This window comes from Tympanuchus pallidicinctus, unplaced genomic scaffold, assembly GCF_026119805.1.
Source record: "Tympanuchus pallidicinctus isolate F22 unplaced genomic scaffold, pur_lepc_1.0 scaffold1, whole genome shotgun sequence".
Classification (NCBI taxonomy): domain Eukaryota; kingdom Metazoa; phylum Chordata; class Aves; order Galliformes; family Phasianidae; genus Tympanuchus; species Tympanuchus pallidicinctus.
This window is the reverse complement of record NW_026294618.1, coordinates 85,834,838-85,853,986: the sequence shown is the minus strand read 5'-3', so window position 1 is coordinate 85,853,986 and position 19,149 is coordinate 85,834,838. Positions and strand designations below refer to the sequence as shown.

Sequence of the window (19,149 nt, the reverse complement as noted above, 5' to 3'; positions counted from 1 at the left end):
ACTGCTACTGTAATATATAAACCCAATATTCTAGCTGAGTTCCTTTCAAAATAAATGTGAAGCTGAGCAACATGTCTCTGCTGTTCTTTCCACAAGTACTTGTACAAGTATTGCACTTGATTAATATGCTCTGGGATAACAGTTCAGTTAATTTAACCACATCTACTGCAGCAACAAATGGAAAGCAGAAACTCATCCTCATGGAAATTTCCCTGTGAAGTTTGTTTGCAAAGTATCCTTTATTAGAAGGATTGTAGGAGAGTGCTTAATATATGGTATGCAGGAAAGACAATGACCTCCATGCTGCTTTATTTATTTAATTACTCTTACAAAATAGAAAAGTTTAGCAGCCTACTTAAGATTCTTAAAGCTATGGAGGCATGTATTACTGAATATAAAATATATTTTCAGTTGAAGCAACGTAGCTGTCAGTTCCTGGAAAACATTATATTATTCTTTGAGTGTTGCTATCCTTACAATTTTCTTATTTAGTAACTTCATCTCTCCATTCTTGAAATACCAGCATTGACTGAATTCTGATCACAATACAAGCAGCTATTTTCCTTCCTGTTAAAGAGTAACAAGGCTTTAGTATAACTTAACTACAAAACAAATCAGTTCTTCAGTAAAAGAGTGATCCAATGGAAGTCTCATGTTCCTTTATCAATTGTTTTGCTTAATTTACATTTTTTTGATAATTTACATTTTTTCTTCACCTTTATGAGAGATGAATCCTCACAGAGGCCAATGCTTACCCAGACTCATTGCCTGAGCGATTGGAAGTGAATATTCTGTTTGTAAATTAGAGCAGAATCTATCAAATTAGAGGATACCTTTTACTTAGGTAAAACTTGCAATTCAAGGCTATGATATTACAGGGGGAAAAAAGCCCAAAGCTTTATTAGTTTCACCTCCACCCACACAGAAAAGGACATTGATGCTCGTATGTCATAAAACTAGAGAATAGCTTGGATTGGAAGGGACCCTAATTCCAATCCCTTTCTTTTGAGATGGCTGCTTCCCCCTCACTTCTCCCCCCAGCAGGGGCTGCCCACAGCCACATCCAACCTGGCCTTGATCCCCTTCAAGGGGATTCACAGCTTCTGTGGACAGCCTGTTCCAGCACCTCACTACTCTGAGTGAAAAATTTTCTAACATCAAATCTAAACCTCCCCTCTTCAGTTTTAAATCATTCCTCCTTGTTTTATTGCTACTTGTATGTGTAAAAAGTTGGTCTGCCTCTTGCCTATAAGCTCTTTTTAAGCTCTGGAAGGCTACATTGAGGTCTCCCTGGAGATCTCCCATAGAAGAGGTGTTTCAGCCCTCTGGTCATCTTCATGGACCTCTTCTGGATCTGCTACAACAGCTCTACATCTTTCTTGTGTTAGGGACAGTATTACCTAGATGTACATAAATTTGTGCATGCACTGGAAAGAATACACAGCTGAGCTATGAAATGCAGTGACCTGTTTCACTAAAACATAATTAAAACAACAAACGAATTCCAAGGTAGGTTTTGAAGAAGGCTAACATCTTTAAAAGATTACAGTAAGATAGATCAACCAATTTTCTGGTTTGTGATCTACAAGTTAAACCTGAATAACAGTGTATCAGTACTACCAGGTCAGCTGAAATGGTATGAAATGTTCAAGACTTGTCCATTTTATTACTTGTGTATTTATTTTTATTGCATGAGAGCATCTGACAAATGAGTCCAAGAAGTCCAAAAACTGGTACAACTGATGCTAGAGTACTGCTGCATACCGTGATGTTCACATTAAATAAATCCAGTTTACACGTTCCAAGGAGATAAGCTGTTTGCCCTACCATCAGAGGAACAAGTATTTAATGATATGCCAACATTTAGAGAAGTTCCACTGCCACTTGCTTATGTAAAATGAGCAGTGTATCTCATAAAAATTAAATGATTTTCTTTTACTCTTTTGGAAACTAGCAGCAAGCTCCCGCTAACAAATGTGGAGCCTAGTCCAGAAAGTGGTACTTCTGTCCTATCTCCAACATTATTGAAGCTGAGTGGGGATTAGAAGAAAAAGTTCAGCTTTCTCCAACTTCATACGCTCCTGTGAGACAACAAATTACCGAGCTGCAACCGTAAGTTAAGATGATGACTAAAAGTCATTGTTTATATTGATTTCTAAAACACTTGAGGCAACCAACGTAAAAACATCTTCCTCCAAGAGCTTTGATCTGAAAAGATGAACATTAAATGATCACAGAATTAAGAAGCAGGTAAAGAGAAACACGCAAGAGGTCTTTCCAAGAATTGAGTCCTGTGAGTCATGGTTCATCTACTTTTGGCTTCTTGGTTGTGAGGCCATGTACAGTGCTACTAGACAGTAGATTGTCCCGCCTATTGTGAGAGCCATAGTGGTCCGATAAAGCAGCTTATCCGGAACTCCTCGTTTCAGGTGTACAGGCAGCCCATCTGCTTTCTGTGGGAAGAGTTTAGAAATAAATAGAATAAAATAAACACATATAGAAGACACAATGAACAAGATACCTCAGGTGAACTAAGAGACTTTCATAAGGAAAACCTCCCCTCTGATAGGCTATGTACAGATATACTAAGTGCTTTTCATTTAGCAAGACGAATGCAAAGCAAGTTAATTGTATTAGTTAAAGGCATTAAATGCAGGCAGAAAAAATATATTGTGAAATATTTCTAAAGAGGACCTGGGTGAGAAAAATGACGCTAACAAAAGAATGTGAAAAGTTATGTAGAAAAGGTTATTCACCGAGTCAGACTGATATATTCCAAGTGCAAGTGGCATGAAAGAGAAAAGGGTACATTATAAAATACATTCTTGATGTTTTTATTAACAACAAGAGAAAAAAAATATTTTATGAGAAGACTCAGTATGCTTAGAAATTGAACAGCTAAAACAAACTGGCTCTTACTGTGCTCTTTAACACTGCATTAACAACAGAACCTGTAATATTCAAATTATTACACACAAAACGATTTGCTTTGCTCCTCCTATTCTACTTGCAGTCATATGCTTGGATTCCAGATGTAAGGTGCTTCCACTAGTCAAATAATACAATAAACGTTTTTTTGAAGCAAATGAAAAGATAAACTTACTAGACTTTCTGTACTTATGTCCATGCAAGGCTGAGGAAGAAATACAAGTTATACTATACTTCCTTAACTAGAAAAATGTATGCATTGTAGAATGATGGAAGTGGTCAGCCACGTTAAAATAGAGCAAGATATGGATGACTCTTTCATTTTCTGTAATTTACTCCCAAAGTTGTCATTACCTGAAAAAGTTTCTGTAGGTCTGGCACCTGGTTTTTACCCAAGAAAGAATCAGTTGCTGGTAAATCTGAAGCAAGTTTAGTTGTTGTCCCAAAAACCAGAGCTGGGGATTCAGTGGAAACTATTGGTTTGAGTCCCTGCATAAATAAAGATTAAAATATAAAGGTATATAATACTTGCAAATGTACCAGTTGTCATGCTAGACAGGCACACTGCCAGTCATTACAAGGATACATTATAAAAATATATATTTGGTATTAAGACCCATGGTTTAAACAAAACAACAAAAAAAAGTGAAAACTAACGAAAGACATTCTTAGCTACAACTTTGGACTTAGCAAGGATGATAGAAATTTTTTTTTTTTTTTTTTTGTAGTGACAAATCTATAGCTATCATAAGCTTTTCTGGGCTGGTACTTGTCCTAAGTCATTCTGTTTTTACACAGAGTACCCAGGTCAGCAGTAGGTTTGGGAGAGGAAATCCCCAACGCTTGTGTCAGACAGAGCAAGGAGACTTCTAACTCTTCCTCCCAAATATTCCAAGCAGTTGCTATATAGTTGAGCCTTAAATAATCAGAATGCATAGGTTGGAGGAAGAGAGGAAGCAAGGAAAAAGAAAATAGAAAAAAAAAAAAAAAAAAAAAATGTGAGGGAGACGCAGGCTAGGTGTTCAAGGACACAAGAAGCCCTGAATTGGTGGCTGTTTTACACAAATCTAACATCCCCTAATTTGCATACTGCTGCAGCTTTTCATCCCTCACGTATCTCTTATAAGTCAGCACAATTTAATTGCCTTTCAGTTCAGATGGCTGTACTCTGAGATAAAACCTATGTAATCCAGTTCGATGGATTAAATTTTAAGTGTACAGAGTCACTGTAGTCATGAAGTGGCCTCCTTACCTTTATTGTTATATTTAGCCATTATAGTTCAGCACATGACAGTGATGTTTTACATTATAGCTCCTGAAATAACCGTTTGTTTTTTTCTAACTTGCCATAAAAAAAGACATAACACTATTGTGTTAACCTGCTTGTGTTACATTTCAAATAGGAGTAATTGATCTTCATAGTGATCTATGTTAGTAAGCAGCTAAGGCTGCACCTGGAATTCTAGTTTCTGCTCAAAGGACTACACGATACATTTAATGTTTAAGAAACTGAACAATGTTTTGAGCTGAGAAACCTGGGATTGTTTATCCTGGAGAAGACTGAGAGGGGATCTTATCAATGCTTATAAATATCTAACAGGTAGGTGTCAAGTAGATGGGGCCAGGATCTTTTCAGTGGTGCCCACCAAGATAACAAGAGGCAACAGGCAAAAACTGGAACCCAGGAAGTTCCATCCGAATATGAAGAAAAATTTCTTTGAAGGTGATAGAGCATTGAAACAAGCTGCCCAGAGAGGATGTGGAGTCCCATTCTCTGAAGATATTCAAAACCTACCTGCATGCTTTCCTGTACAACCTACTGTACAAAACCTATTTTATCAGAGGGTTTGGATTAGATGATCTCCAGTGGTCCCTTCCTACTTCTATGATTCTGTAGTTTGTGAAGTCAGATTTGTATTATTTTATGCCTACATACCTGTAGACCAGGCATGTTATTTTCTGTACAGCTGTCTGCCTTGCTAGCATGAATCCCAAGGCAGATTTACATTTTCCTGACAGCACAAAAGAGTTAAAGATTAGGAGCACAGTTACTAGAAATAGCACCACACTTAAGTTTATAAATTTTAGGGAAATTGGCAAATCTGAATCACAGAATGAGAAAATAGAGAAACAGCAAGTTTCTCAACCAAGTCCAAGCAACTCACCCTAGTTAAAAGATCTGTGGTTAGTGGATTTTTTAATTATTATTATTATTTTTTTTTAGTAGGTACAAGCAAAGTAAGGTGTATCAGCTGAAGATAGAGCAGCATGACAAAATTTCTACGCAGGCTATGGCCAGACTTGAAGAACTAGGGAAAAGCTATCCGGTAAGATTAGATGAGCATTTACGAATGGTTCCATTACTACTTTTTTGAATACAAGCCCATTGTCTGAGTGAACAGTTTGTATATGTAATGGTCATCGCAGTCATTAACCTCTTAAATAGAAGCAGCAGTTTTTAGCTTTACTCCTCACCTGCACTGGCTGAAAAAGTTCCCATTTATTCAACCGGGCTGAATTATTCATGCTATGTTACATAATTTAAATAAGTGCAAAATGAAGTCTTTTAAGAATGCTAAGGCTAAGACAGAAAGCATGGTACAGGTCTCAAGCTAAGGGATTTTTTGTTAGTACCAGCAGTTATGTTACTGTCAGCAAAACGCTTCCTGAAGTAGATGAGTAAGCACCGTGCAAAAGAATGGCTGTTTTTGTTTTTTTTTAATCTTTCTGTAAGCAAACTGCTATATCCGCCTAGTCTCTGAAACAAGGGTTGTAATGCTTTCAGTAGCTGCAATCTCCACACGCACAGACCAGAGAGGCGGACGAGCGCAGCGCTGCTCAGCTGCCAGCCGCTATCCCGCACTGCCTGCAGGGCTCCGGGCCGCACAACCGCCCCAGGGGCCGAGGGCAGCGAAGGTCACGCCCGCCACGGCGCTTAGGGCGGCGGCGGCGGCTGCGGCAGCGCTGTTACCTGCGGGTTGTAGGCGGCGGAGGCCGCAGCCCCGACGAGGCGCTGCGTGAAGCCGTTGAACTTGTAGTACATGGTGGGCACGCGAGCTCTCACGACCCACCGGCGGCGACGCGCGGCGCGGAAGGACCCCGCCGCCTCCTGGCCGCCGCCCGGACAAGCGAGGACCTGCGGGTGTCCGTGGCGAGCGCCTGCGTGCAGCGCCCGGAGGAGAAGTCGAAGGAGCGAGGACAGAGCGATGCCCGCGCGCGCGGCAACACAAGGCTCGGTGCGCTGCGGTGCCACGCTGGAGCCGGGCAGGCAGCGGCCGTCAGGCACAGGGAAGGCGCCCTGAGGGAGGGCGGGCAGCTTTGCGCATGCGCGGCGGCTGCGGTCGGAAGTCTGTCGGTCGGTCAGTGGTGCCAAGGTGGTAGAGGTCGATGGAGGGGAGCACCGTGCCGCGATCCGTGCCCTGTGTCTGCTTCGTGGGTGTGGGGCAGTTTGCTCTGAGCTTCTTGGTGGTGAAAGCTTGCTGCGGTTACATGCGTCTCACAGCGCAAATGCTTATGCCCTGCAAATTGTCTGCCCAGGCTGACTCTGGGGTCTCAACTCCGCATAATAAAAGATGTTCCAGTGGTAGTGCTTCATGGTTATTGGGCCGTGTGGGACCACAGGTGCCCCGTGGGTGCAGTGAGCACAGAGTGCAGCCCCAGCTGTGCCTCTGAGGAGATGTCATCACCGGGAAGGGTGCTGTTCCACTAGGTCCATCTCTGCTGTCCTCTGGAGAGGCAGGGTGGTGCTGCACGTGTGACACAAAACATCTACTCATGGTATTAGGGGCATTAACCAGCAGTGCTGCATTATTTGCTCAGTAAGTAGGAGATTTATGAAAGCGTTTTGTAAATGTTACAGGAAGAATTCTGAAATCCCTGTAGCTTTAAAGACTGGGAAGTATAAATGAATTGGAATGAGGGCTGCATTTATTTTATTTTATTATTTATTTGTTTGTTTGTTTATTGTGGAAAGGATTTTGCAGCTCAGAATTCTGCTTATTTCTGGTAAAACTAAACTGGAAGATGAGCTTGACTGCAAATCTGCCTGTAAGAAAACAGAGATGCTGAAGATAGGATATGTGTGTTCTTTTAGAATGGAATCGTGGCTATGTTCCTTATGCAAACTGTTTCAGTCTGCTGATGTCCGTTAGAGCTGGTTTGTACCATGACTGCTGCAGACCCTTTCCTGAGGCTTGATTTTCTGCATGTTCACCTTAGTTCCCCCTGCCCTGCTCTTTCAGTATTTGTGAAGACAAATAGGTTTGCTTAGCAAGCTCTTTTACTAAAGTTGTGTCACATCTCATTCCTCTGCATTTTGTTCCAATGTGAACGCATCCAGAATCTTGGAGAAGGATTTTCAGCAGCTCACATATGGAGATGATGCCACTTTCCTTGCTTTGTTGAGTCCAGTTCTTAAAATGTTCAGTATTGACTGAAAGCTACAGAAAGGAGCTCTGAGGAGGAAATGAAAAATGTACAAATGCACCACTTTTTTTTCAGTTAACTAATTTGAGTTATAATACTTACAAGTGAGCTGTTGAAACATAAACCTAGGGACTGTCTCTTGTTTTAGCTCAGAAAACTGAAGGTTGGGAATTCTTTGCCTTGCAAAAGAGATACATGGGAGGACAATTAAAATTAATTACAATTGGAGCTTCCATTGTTCTCATAACACAAAAGCACAGAGATATTCCCTGAAAAGGAAAATAAAATAAAGGATAATATGAAGCCTTTCCTGTTAAAGGAAGAAAATTGTTTGTGCTTTAGGCTCTTGGTCCAATTTTCTTTTAGTCTGTAGATGTTTGGGTATCAGCCTTGCTGACAGGATATGGAATTAGATTGTAAAACTGCTGCTATAGGAAGTAACTGGGGGCAAAAAAAGGCCACTCTCCCTAGCAGGGTTAGAGGAGGATGGGCCATTTCTGTGAACCATGGAAGTATGCACTGCTAATGTAAACAAAGTGTCCCAGCAGGAGGAGAGTTCCTGCATCAGACTTTAAGCTGAAGTCTAACTTCTAAGCAGTGAGATGAGCAATTTGTGGAGACTGATAACTACAGCCAGTCTGTTAGGGTTGTTTTACCTTCATCTGTGGAGTGATACTGACAGAAGCTGAAGAAAACAGTGGTCTACAAGCTATGCTGTAGTCTAATCTTTTCCATTTATTTTTCCAGGATTTTTTAAAGTAGCTGATTTCATACATGCAAATTTAAGGTTATGCTTCTAGGGGAATAGATTTTGGGGAGTAAATGGAGGAAGCAGAGTACCTTGAGTACTAGGTTTTTTGTTGATGAAATTGTTATGTTTTTATTTTCAATTTGAGGATAAAATAAATAAAAAAACAAGACCTTGTTCAGTTGCTTAATGAACGACACCCTCGTATGCTGATCAATATTTCAGCACAGATGTCTGCAACTCAAATTCTGTGAATCTGCCCATGCAGATCTGTCCTTGAATTCCTGAGAACAACTATGTGGGTGGATTTAGAACATAAAATTGCTGTGTGCACTTATGTTTTGTTTATGCAATACTCATTTTTTAAAAGTACTAGATTGGATTTGTTTAATATTTGCCTTGTGTATCTGTGTGTGTATATGTATAATATATACAAACCTCCTAACTACATGATGATCGCCAAGCATAAGCTCTATTAATGTAAGAGACTGTGACATTGTAAACATGTTGTCTGAACAGTTTTATCAACTGTAAGAAACAAATCCTATGCACAGAATGGTAATTTCATGATTGTTTATAAAAGCTACCTGAATTTATTGGTGCTTTATTGCTCAATTTACTGGATACATCACAGATGATTCTCAGAAATACTGTTGTTAGCTGAAAGAGTTCTCTTCAACAGACTTAATGTTGAAAATTGGTTAAGATAGCTTTTAATTGTAAAGCTATTCATGTAGTTACGAGTATAAATTTAACCACAGTTTTTGTGCCTTTCTCGTAGAAAAATCCTTCTGATTTTTTTAAAATTATTTTTTTCTCACGAGGTATGTAGAGTTAAAGAGAGTTATGTATCTTCTATGTGAGTTTAGAAACAATTTATTTCACTTTTGCTTCATGGGCACTTTCATCTTCATGGGGGGCTTCTGCTTGAGAGATACTTGGTAGCAATAGCAATTTTGGCAAAAATGGCATTGTGTTGGCTATAGCATATGAGTGAGGAATCATCTCAAAGGTGTTGAATTTGATTTAGGGGAATCTATCTCTTGTCATGTAAGATTCTTTTCAGGTTTGGGGACAGAACTTAACTCAAAAAGACAAGTAAGGAATTGAAAACTTGGTGATCTAATTCTTCTAAACCCCAGTGCTTGAATAAAGCTTCTGGGGCAATAAGTTATGCTTTTAGTAGTCTGTTCCTTTGCAATTGTGTTACGTGTTTAATAGCACATTGGAAATTGTGGAAGCAGTTGTTTGTTCAAGGTTAGTGACAAAATATTGTTTAATTCTCCCATTTTCAGATGTGAAAAGCACTGTAGGGACCTCCAGTAAATATTTCTTTCTCTTTTTCCCAGTTTCGTTGTCTCTGCTTTTTATTTTTCCCTGTATTATCTGAATTGCAGAACTGAGGGTAAGCTTTTCATCTGATTGAAACATCCATGTTCTCTGTCATTAAAATCATAATTACCTAAGCACCATATATACTTTTTAAAGAAAGTAATCTTGAAATTTGTGTACCTTCTCTTTATGGCTTACAATGCTTATCACTTTTGAAACACCGTACTGAGAGGTGGGATCCTTTGCACTTTGCTTTTGACTGATGAAGACAACAGTACTGAAAAAGCACATCTGTGTTTTTCTACTCTGATATATTTTTTTCCTCTATGACCAGAAGAGAAGTCTTAAACTATTTGGTCTTTTCTTTTAGATATTATATGTGTAGTGAAATAGTCACCCAAGTGAAGTGAGCTGTATCATTGAACATCTAGTGTTAAAATTTATCTTCAAGGTATTTTATTTTTACTCAGTTGCCAAGATCTTTCTTCATCTCTCTTCTCCCTCTCCCTAGGCTGTGAGTGTTTATCTCCAAGCAGTCAATAGTCCCCAGCAAATGCTTAATTTTTCAGCTTTGTTGTAGATACTGGGAGGATGATGCATTGTCATCATATTTCATTTCTTCTTGTCAGCCTTTCCATGTGCAAATGCATGAAGACTGGAGTCCAGAGATGACTGCATATTTAAGCAATATTGCAGCCAGTTCTCTAAATGAAGCAAGATGATTTATAAACAAACAAAAAAAACAAAACAAAACAAAACAAAAAAAAACACAAAAACACTGCACACAAAATACTCTGTGCAATTTGTGTAATATGTGACAGATAGACAATAGTATAGAGTCAAGCTGAGGAAAGATTCTCTGCTGTTTCTCAATATTAACAGCTAAATACAATTGTTTTGGAAACGCATAGGGCAATTTATACCAGGTGGCTTGATTTGAGTGCTGAAGTCTTTCAATTTCTTGCCTTTCATAAGTCACTTATGACTTTATCAGTTGCCTATCTTATACAGTGTTCTGAAATACTTGGACTTAATTTATCCTTTCCTAGCAGTGACCCAGACTAAAAGTAATCTGAAATTATCCTACCTGGAATGTACATGGTGTGGATGTCCAATCCTCAGCATCCACGGTTCTGCACTTCACTCCATCGCTTGTCTGCACTACTTCCCACAGGGGGCATAGCCTGGTAAGTTGTGGAAAATGGGATGTGAAGACGGATTTTCTGGATCCTGATGCCTGCCTAGAATCACTGCTGCTACCTCTAGGGCACAATTCCAGGTACTGCCATGAGATAAAGCAATTGAGAGCTGACTGAACTCTTGCTATACCCACTCAGAACGCCCAGCTTTGCTCAGATTATTTTTCAACAGGCTGTACTCTAATGGGTTTTTGTTTGGCTGATTTGCAGAAGGGAAAATATAAAAAGACACGCTTAAATTTAGTAATACTAATGTCAATTGTGTGGTTACTAGAGAAAGCTCTCTCACAGAAAATGTTCTTGTTTTATGAATCATTTAGTACATCAGAGGTAACATAATAAAAATAGATTGCTGCCATGTGATCAGTGTCTCCAGCTTTGAAAATTGAATAGGTTTAAAAATGTTATTTTTTGAAGATTGCATTCTGCCAGCAGCAGGATCTCTTATGCTGTGATACATTTGTAACTCCCCTTGTTAATTTCCCTGCAGCATCCTGTAGCCTCGCTGACATCTGTAAGCAGGTATCAAGTGTGCCAGTGCAGTCTCTCCATATGGTAGGGTAACTCAGATATACTTGGTTTTTGCAAGTTTTTAGATGCTTTCACTCTTTGTCTTCCCATGTTAAAGTGATATTTTTACTTTTTAAAATATTTTCATTGTCAGCTCTTGTATACCTGTCTGTGCTTTCTTACTGTTGTCAGAAAAGGAACGTGTAAAACTGGGTGCCCCAGCAGATGAAAAAACCCTAACAGCATTTCCCTGCATAGGAGAAAGAAATTGCGAAGATTTGCTAAAAGTGAGGGAGAACACTGAGAAAATCTGAAGTTGAGGGAAAGAAGGAAATGCAGTAGCAGCTCTGCAAAAATGGACTGAAGAGTGCTAGAGTGCTCCAGCTTGTCTGCTAAAGGTTTTTCGCAGTAAACTTTGATGAACCAACTCTGCCTGACTTGTCTTGCTTTGATTCTGTTATAAAAATTGTTTGTGAAGATTTTCATTTGGCTCAATGTATAGGAGTCTGGGCTCTTGTAGTGGAAAAATCTGAGTTCCCTTTTGCTGGGGAGTATTAGAGCTTGCAGAGGCATTCATAGTGCAGGCATGTTCTAGTAAGAGTGCACTGTCCCGCTTTGTAGCTTCAGAGAGCTGAAAAGATGAGGAAGTATGGGAACTGAGTTTTGGCAGCATGGTTTTACTTGCATTTTAATTCATGTTTTCTTGATTGTTTCACATCCCTGATTTAGTTCTCCTTTTAGATTTTTGCAATGGGATTATGGTTTCTTGATGGATTCCCTGTGTGACAAGAGCTCCTGTTGCTTGCTTTTCAAAGAAAGAATAGAAACTTGCTTCTATGTGTCCTCAGAATTGCTGGAGGTGGTACTACTTTGACCCCAATTAAATTGCTCATCCCAAATCAATTTGCCACCACACAGACAATATTAGATTACTAGAATCTGAACCTACAGACTCAAGCCTCTCAGCATTGGCTAAACAGTTGCCTTATAATGTAGAGATTACGCTAAAACAAAAGGAACCATATTACTGTAATTTCTTTCCATCTTTCTTTTTTGCTTTCACTAGGTTATTATATTTATAACATCATGTTTGCACTGCTGCAGTAAGAAGTGAATTGAGAGTGAGATCTACTTCCTATCCTTACAGAAAAATTTTATGGGTATAGACAAGGGAACTGTTCTCCAAACACCATTAAAAAGTTTTTACTTAAGGTCTATATATACTCAGGGTAATTTAAGAGCTGGCTTTGCTTCGCACATAAACTAGTTTGGACTTTGGAACAATACCTGTCTTTTTGTTTTCACTTTTTTCCTTTTTGAGCCATTTTATCCCTAAAGCTTAAAAATTTCCTGAAGCTGGTTACAAAAAATCTGAAATAATGAAATATGATTTACATATTTGATGGGTGAAGAGGAAATAGGAGACATCATAGAGATCTTATGGTTTATTTATGACTACAGGTAAATAACTGCATGTTTCTATAATGGATTTACTCTGTTTTTACTCTGAAATGTACCATCCATGCACATTGAATGCCTTTTGTTTCAGATCCGTGTGTTGTCTTTTAGCAGTGAAAATGCTTAATGCAGTACTGTAGTTGTCATCTCCCTGCTGTGGTCTCCAAGACAATTCAGCTGAGCTTTTGTTTCATTCTCTTTTGAAAAGCAAATTAGTAAGGATTGTTTGTAGTATATTGTACTTTAGAATATCAGGAGAAAATTGCTAAGGATGTTGCTTGGGAACCCAGATTCTGGAACGGACCACAGCAGAATTTGCTGCATATGTTTGTATTAGCCTGGAGTGCAAGAAACTGACTGACATGGCGCTGTCTACAACTTCAGCTTGTATAAGCAGCAACAGGTTGTGTTTAGTCTATCAACTGTCATGATTAAAAGCTAGGATAGGGACTTTCCATGCTGAGATGACACATGTCCATGGAGATTTCCAGCACTCTTCTCAAAGGAGATGTAACTTTTCTGAGCCTTTAAGTCAAAGCCCTTTGTTTGCTTTTATGTGTGTTTTGCGTTACAGCCTGCACAGACCAGTCCTTGGATCTCCTTACTGTAGATGCCGTATGTTTTTTGGGTAGACATTATCAGTCAATGGAAAGAGAGAAAGCTGCTGAATGGGCTGGGTTGATGCTAGATTTTCTTCTCTGTGATATGAAAAATTGCTTCTGTAGGCATACACTTCCACAAGATGTTTAGAGAGAAATAGTAAATCACAAATTTGGGAATACAAATTGTCACAGAGTGTAACCTGAAGAAAGGGTTTAAAGTGTTTCTTATCAAAGGAGGCAGATTTCCACTGGATTATGCTTACAAGAGATGAGTGGACTGCAGAACTGCTTTTTAATACAGTTCCTTGAAGGAAGTGATTTATGGATGTACCTGCAGAGACGACAGTAAAACAGAAAGAAATAGACAGGATGAGAAAGCAGACCATTTCAGAAGTGTTTGGTACTCATACAGAGGCCAGTACAGCTAGTAACAAAAAGAAAATGGGGCAGCTATGAAAAGGGTAGGAACCAAAGAGGAAGGGAGTTGGATTAAAAAAGTCTAACAAAGGAAAGCAGAGATGTGTTCTCAGGAGGGGCATGGCAGGACATTAACAGTGATGGGGTGGAGGGCTGGAGAACAATGCAGCCCTATTGTGTTTGGTGTCTGGGAATCATCTGTATTGTCTGTTCTTAATTTTTGGTGAGTTGCTTTTAGAAAGGACTTCATAATTGTCTCAGCGCATTTTGCACAGCTAGAGTATTTTCAACCTCTGCCTATCCCTCTAGTCCCATCTCTTTTTTTTTTTTTTTTTCCCCATGAATCAGCCTTCTGTGATGATCTTTGAGTTTGCACGACAGTCCTAGCCTCTAAGTGATAAATGCCCCCAGGCCATGGAATATAAAGTAATGAGTCGTCAACTGGGTCTTAAACTGAATTCTTTAACACCAAGTGAAAGTAAAGCATCCCAAGTTCTGAACTGCCAGTTGCTGCTAGCACTGCTTCTACATACTGCTGGAAAGGATCTAGCCAGTGGACATGCCTTGTTTCAAGCTTGTCTGATTTGCTTTACAGATGCTTGGAAGAAATAATGACTTAGAATAATAAACCAAAAAATAAAGTGGTAAATACTGAATGTGTGTCAGCAGTGTTCACTGACAGCCAAAAAGACCAACCATACCTGGTGTGCCCCAGGCCTAGCACTGGCAGCCAGGAGTGGGAAGGAATTGTCTGACACCGGTCTGCACTGTGCAGTCTCACCTCGAGCAGTGGGTGCAGTTTGGGTGCCACAATCTAAAAGGAACATAAAACATGAGTATCCAAAGGAGATCTACCAGGATGTTAAAGGGTTTGGAGGACAAGGTGCATGAGGAGCAGCTAAGGTCTCTTAGTTGTTTGGCCCAGAGCAGAGGAGCTAGTGGAGGCTCATGGAATCTGCAGCTCCTCATGGGAGTGGAGGGCAGCGCTGAGCTCTGCTCTCTGTGACAGCAACAGGACCCTTGGGCAAGGCATGGAGATGTGTCAGGGGAGGGGCAGCTGGAGGTTACAGAAAGGTTCTGCATCAGGGTGGTGGGCATGGAACAGGCTGCCTAGAGCAGTGGTCGTGGCCTCGAGCTGCCAGAGTTCAATAAGTCTTTTAACAGCACTATTAGACATAGGTTTTGAATCTTGAGTGGTCTTATGAGGAGCCAGGAGTTGGAATTGACGATTCTTGTGGGTCCCTTCCAACTCAGGATATTCTATTTTTTTGATACTTACAGATCAGCAACATGGATATTCTATTGGCAATACCTATTCAGCTGCCAGGTTACCTAGTGTTGGTGAGCTTTACTGCAGATGTTTGAGTAGATTTGAGTGGGCTGCAGGATGTGAGGGGCCAGGCTGAAGCTGTAGGCAAAGGGTAGGATGATTTAGGCTATTCTGTATTGCATTGTAAAAGCTTCGCATGACTTACTGCTTTGCTTTGCATGACTGTTTCTTTCCCATTATATGTGACACTTATTGCAGAGGAGGAGAGAGTTTTTTAGCCTACGCTGACACAGAGAAATGAAATGGATATTTGCTCTCAGCTATCTAATCTGAATAGCATTTCAAATGCGACTGTGACAATCTAAGTGAAAAGAAAGCAAAGGTAAGAGGTGCCTCAGTTGTGGGATGTTAATGTTTAACCTTAAGGCTCCTTGAGTGAGGATCAGGCAAAAAGAGAAAGTCTAAGGAAACAAGCAGGATAGAGATGCTGAAGATGGTATCTGCTATTCAAAGGGAAGCCAGTGGGCTTCGTAGTCCCTGGTCTTGCTGAGAATAATCTGGCAGGTACATGCAAGCCTTTGTCCTCCAAAATTCAGATGTCAAGCAGAATTTTCTAGAAGCAAAGCAAAATTTATCTTAGCTAGCTTTAATTCTGTACTCATTGTCCATCCCTATTTTTTTTTTTAATTTCTTTTCAGATATACCTGATTCTTAAGTCTCTTGAGGCAACATAGTTTAAACAGCTGTTGTGACCTATACGCTCAGTTTGTACCCAGCAGGTACAGCCTGAAGTCACTGCATACAGAGGCAGGGATACGCACGGAAACTACATAAATTTGAAGGCTATAAGCCAGACTTTGTAGCAGGAATCCACACTTTTAGATTTGAGTTCATTTTTTACTGAAATATTTTTTGTTACTGAAGATTTTCTTTTCATGGCCTCTGCTTGACTGTGCTTAGAAATTAACCTGTTGGGATTGTTTCTCTTCTATAACATTTATATAGTTTCTATACAATAGCATCCTTATATCGTGTCAAGGATTCAGGATTCATATAAACTGCCTTGGTTTTACTTGTTCATAGCTTTCCATCAAGTGATTCCACTGACATCCAGTTAAACCTTAGCAAAAAAATCATGGTGAGAAGCTGTGCTATCTTTGCACAGCTGGTACTGATGACAAAGGTTTTTTGGCAACATAGGAATAATCAACTTCTAAATGCTGCATCCTGTTTTAGCAACTGTAAAATGGAGGGGGAGGAGAGGAATTGTATTTGAGTACTTAAAAGTATACCAGACTCAACAAAGTAGTGATGTTCGTGCTGCAGAGAAAAACAGTGTTGCTTGCTTGCACTTTCATCTTGTTTCCTGTTTGGTGTTGTGATTTGGTCTTGGATTATGGATTTTTTTCTTGTATTTTTTTTTGTTTTGTTTGTTTTTCTCTTTGTTTTTTGCAGCAACGTTATAATTTTGACCCATGGCTATATATTACTTAGGAAAACAGAAGCCTGGTTCCTAGTTGCTACTTCAATATTGATGAAGCATGAATGGAAAGAAATAGAAAAACAAAAATTGAAGTCTGAAGGAGTTTCTGGAATACAATGTCTGGAAATAATGTCATTTTTGAAGTTTTTGATTTTCTAGATTTTATTGAATCTCTTCACTGTCTTTTAGAAATTCTTATGACAAAAAAAATGTGTTAAATGTTCTCTGAGATAGCAAGAATCCTATTTTACTTTTTGGTATTCAGTATATTTGTGGTTACATCTTGGATTGATAGGAGATGCAAGTGCTGAAGGTGTCTGTAAAATAATGTGTTAAAACATTAAAAACAAGAGAACTTTTGCTTCCAAAATATTTCAGAAGTTCTTTTAACAAAATGTTTGCAGAGCATGCTCATATCATTTATTTCATGTAAAAACTTAGTAAACTGATAAATAAGTGAGATGTAGAAATGCTCATGAGTTCTAAACGAAAGTCTGTTCGTTTTCATAATAATGCAGTGAGCTGATGCCAAAGTAGCTGATAATTCAGAGATCTCTTAAAATATTCAAACTTTTTTCTGAAGAACATTAGTTGTGTTCATTTTTTGGAAGTACACTTGAAATGGCTGCACTTAATGAATCACCAAAGTGCATCTCTACTCTTAGTTCATCGCTTTAGCTCCTATCATGAGCCACAGCAATGCAAGCATTGCACTAGGGGACTTTCTTGTTACTTTGTAGTTCCAGAAGTATGAATATATTTCAGTGAACTTGAAGCCAAATTTGATCAATTTTTCTAGATTGTTCTTCTGGAATAACAAATGTACTACATGGTTGCTTTTTCTTTTCTGTTGTGGTTTTGGTGTTATTTTGTTTGTTTTGTTTGTTTGTTTGTTTTTTGGTTTTGTTTTGTTCTTTTTCCCAATAGTTCTGTTGCCTGTAATTATCATCAACATGGAACTGTTTGAGTTGGAAGGGACCTTTAAAGATCATCTAGTCCAACTTGCCTGCAATGAACAAGAAGACCTACAGCTCAATGAGGCTGCCCTGTCCAGCTTAACCTTGAAAGACTCCAAGAACAGGACATCCACCACCTTCCTAGGCAACCTGTTCCAGCACTTCACTACCCTTTATCATAAAATGCATTTTTCTTATATCCAATCTATATCTCCCCTCTTTTTGTTTGAAACTATTTTCTTTGTCCTGTCATAGCAGTCCCTGCTAGAGTCTAGCCCCTTCTTTCTTATAGCCCCCCTTTAGATTCTGAAAGGTCGCTCTCAGATTGAACAGCCCCAGCTCTCTCAGCTTGTTTCATAGGAGAGGTGTTCCATCCCTTGGATTATTTCTGTGGCCCTCTTCTGGACACACTCCAACAGGTCCATGTCCCTCCTGTAATGAGGACTCCACATCTGGACGCAATACTGCAGGTGAGGTCTCACCGTCACAGACTTATGGGCAGGATCACCTCCCTTGCCCTGCTGACTTCTTTTGATGCAGCCCAGGATACAGTTGGCATTCTGGGCTATGAGGGCACATTGCTGGCTCATGTCCAGCTTGCTATCCACCAGTATCCCCAAATTCTTTTTGGCAGGGCTATGCTCAACCCTTTCATCTGCCTGCTTGTACTGATAGTGGGGGTTCTCTCAACCCAGATGCAAGACCTTGTGCTTGGATATATTGTACTTCATGAGGTTCTCCTGGGCCCACTGCTTAAGCCTATCTAGGTTCCTGGATGGTGTCCTGTCCCTGGGTGCACTGAATACATCACACAGGTTGATATTATCCACAGACTTGCTGAGGGTGAACTCAGTTCCACATTGATGAAGATACTAAAGAACATCGGTTTCAGTACTGAGCCCTGCAGTGCACCATTTGTCAGTGATCTCTGTCCAGAGATTGTTTTAATGCCATACAATTACTGTTGCTGAAAAGAATAATCCTTTCTATTGATTGATTGATTGATTGTATTATCTAATCTGTTTCAATTGCAAATGTTTCTCATGATCAAAGAGGTACCAACCATTAAATATTCTTATTGTACTGGATTAAAACTGGCAAATACTAGAAATGAGCCAGTTTTTCCTCATTTGGCTTTGACATGCTATATTTTAAAAGAAAGCACTGTACCCAATGGCTGCATAAAACACAATCTCAAGTACACTTTCAGTAAAAGTTTCACCTGTTCAAATATGTTCTTATTTTGGACCACGAATATAATTCATTTTCTTTACGGTTTCACTAAACAAAAAAATAAGAAAAACACTTGTTCATAGAGAATGGTATAACATATACTGCTAAAAATCAAGAACCCTAATTGCTTAGTATAAGATTCTCTTTTAAGGTTACTGTTGAGGTCATGTTATTTCAGCGTGGTTTCTAGAGAAACCAGTCTACATGCTGATAATCAAAACAACATCCAAAAAAAAAAAAAAAGCCCACCAAACTTACAACAGAAGAACCAACCCAACAGTATCTCTTCTTAGTTGTCTTATCAAGAGAGCAGTTTCAAAATAATATTTTATTATAGCTGAATTAAAAATACATAAGGTCATTTTGTCCACGTTTTGCCATACAAAAATTGAACATAAACTTTAAAAAAAGTATATATTTCCATATATTTCCACAGTCTTATTCCTTTACACAATTATTTTCTGTAGCTAATCTTTTTATACTGGGGAACGAATTCATTAGCTGGAAAACAATTCATAAAGGATCAAACATTTTGTTTGTGTACCAAATATAACCTGGATCTGTTCATCTATGAAATTTTCCTGTACT

The 19,149-nt window shown here is 39.2% G+C and overlaps 1 protein-coding gene and 1 long non-coding RNA gene across 3 annotated transcripts; one reads left to right on the top strand and one right to left on the bottom strand.

Moving 5' to 3' along the window:
* Positions 1-1,661: 1,661 nt before the first annotated feature.
* LOC128077638 (cytochrome c oxidase subunit 7A-related protein, mitochondrial) lies at positions 1,662-6,053 on the bottom strand. 2 transcript variants are annotated; one of them, XM_052677120.1, is made up of 4 exons: positions 5,900-6,023; positions 4,865-4,940; positions 3,283-3,417; positions 1,662-2,453 (listed from the first exon to the last, which is right to left on the bottom strand). In XM_052677120.1, exons 2-4 carry the CDS (start codon positions 4,877-4,879, stop codon positions 2,310-2,312), a joined length of 294 nt encoding a protein of 97 aa, XP_052533080.1. In that variant the 5' UTR covers positions 4,880-4,940; positions 5,900-6,023; the 3' UTR covers positions 1,662-2,309. The 2 variants fall into 2 exon arrangements, with proteins under 2 accessions (XP_052533080.1, XP_052533089.1); XM_052677129.1 differs by lacking the exon at positions 4,865-4,940 and having other exon boundaries at positions 5,900-6,053.
* On the top strand, positions 4,299-17,288 carry LOC128077648 (uncharacterized). The gene is made up of 4 exons (XR_008205113.1): positions 4,299-4,528; positions 5,156-5,255; positions 10,608-15,271; positions 15,588-17,288. It is a non-coding gene; the product is annotated as an uncharacterized LOC128077648 (long non-coding RNA).
* Positions 17,289-19,149: the final 1,861 nt, after the last annotated feature.

Coding starts and splice junctions, on each gene's coding strand:
- LOC128077638 (XM_052677129.1), bottom strand. CDS start 5,971: ATGTACTACAAGTTCAACGGCTTCACGCAGCGCCTCGTCGGGGCTGCG. Junction 3,418..5,899: donor CCGCCGCCTACAACCCGCAG/GTAACAGCGCTG, acceptor TTATTTATGCAG/GGACTCAAACCAATAGTTTC. Junction 2,454..3,282: donor ACCTACAGAAACTTTTTCAG/GTAATGACAACT, acceptor CTCTTCCCACAG/AAAGCAGATGGGCTGCCTGT.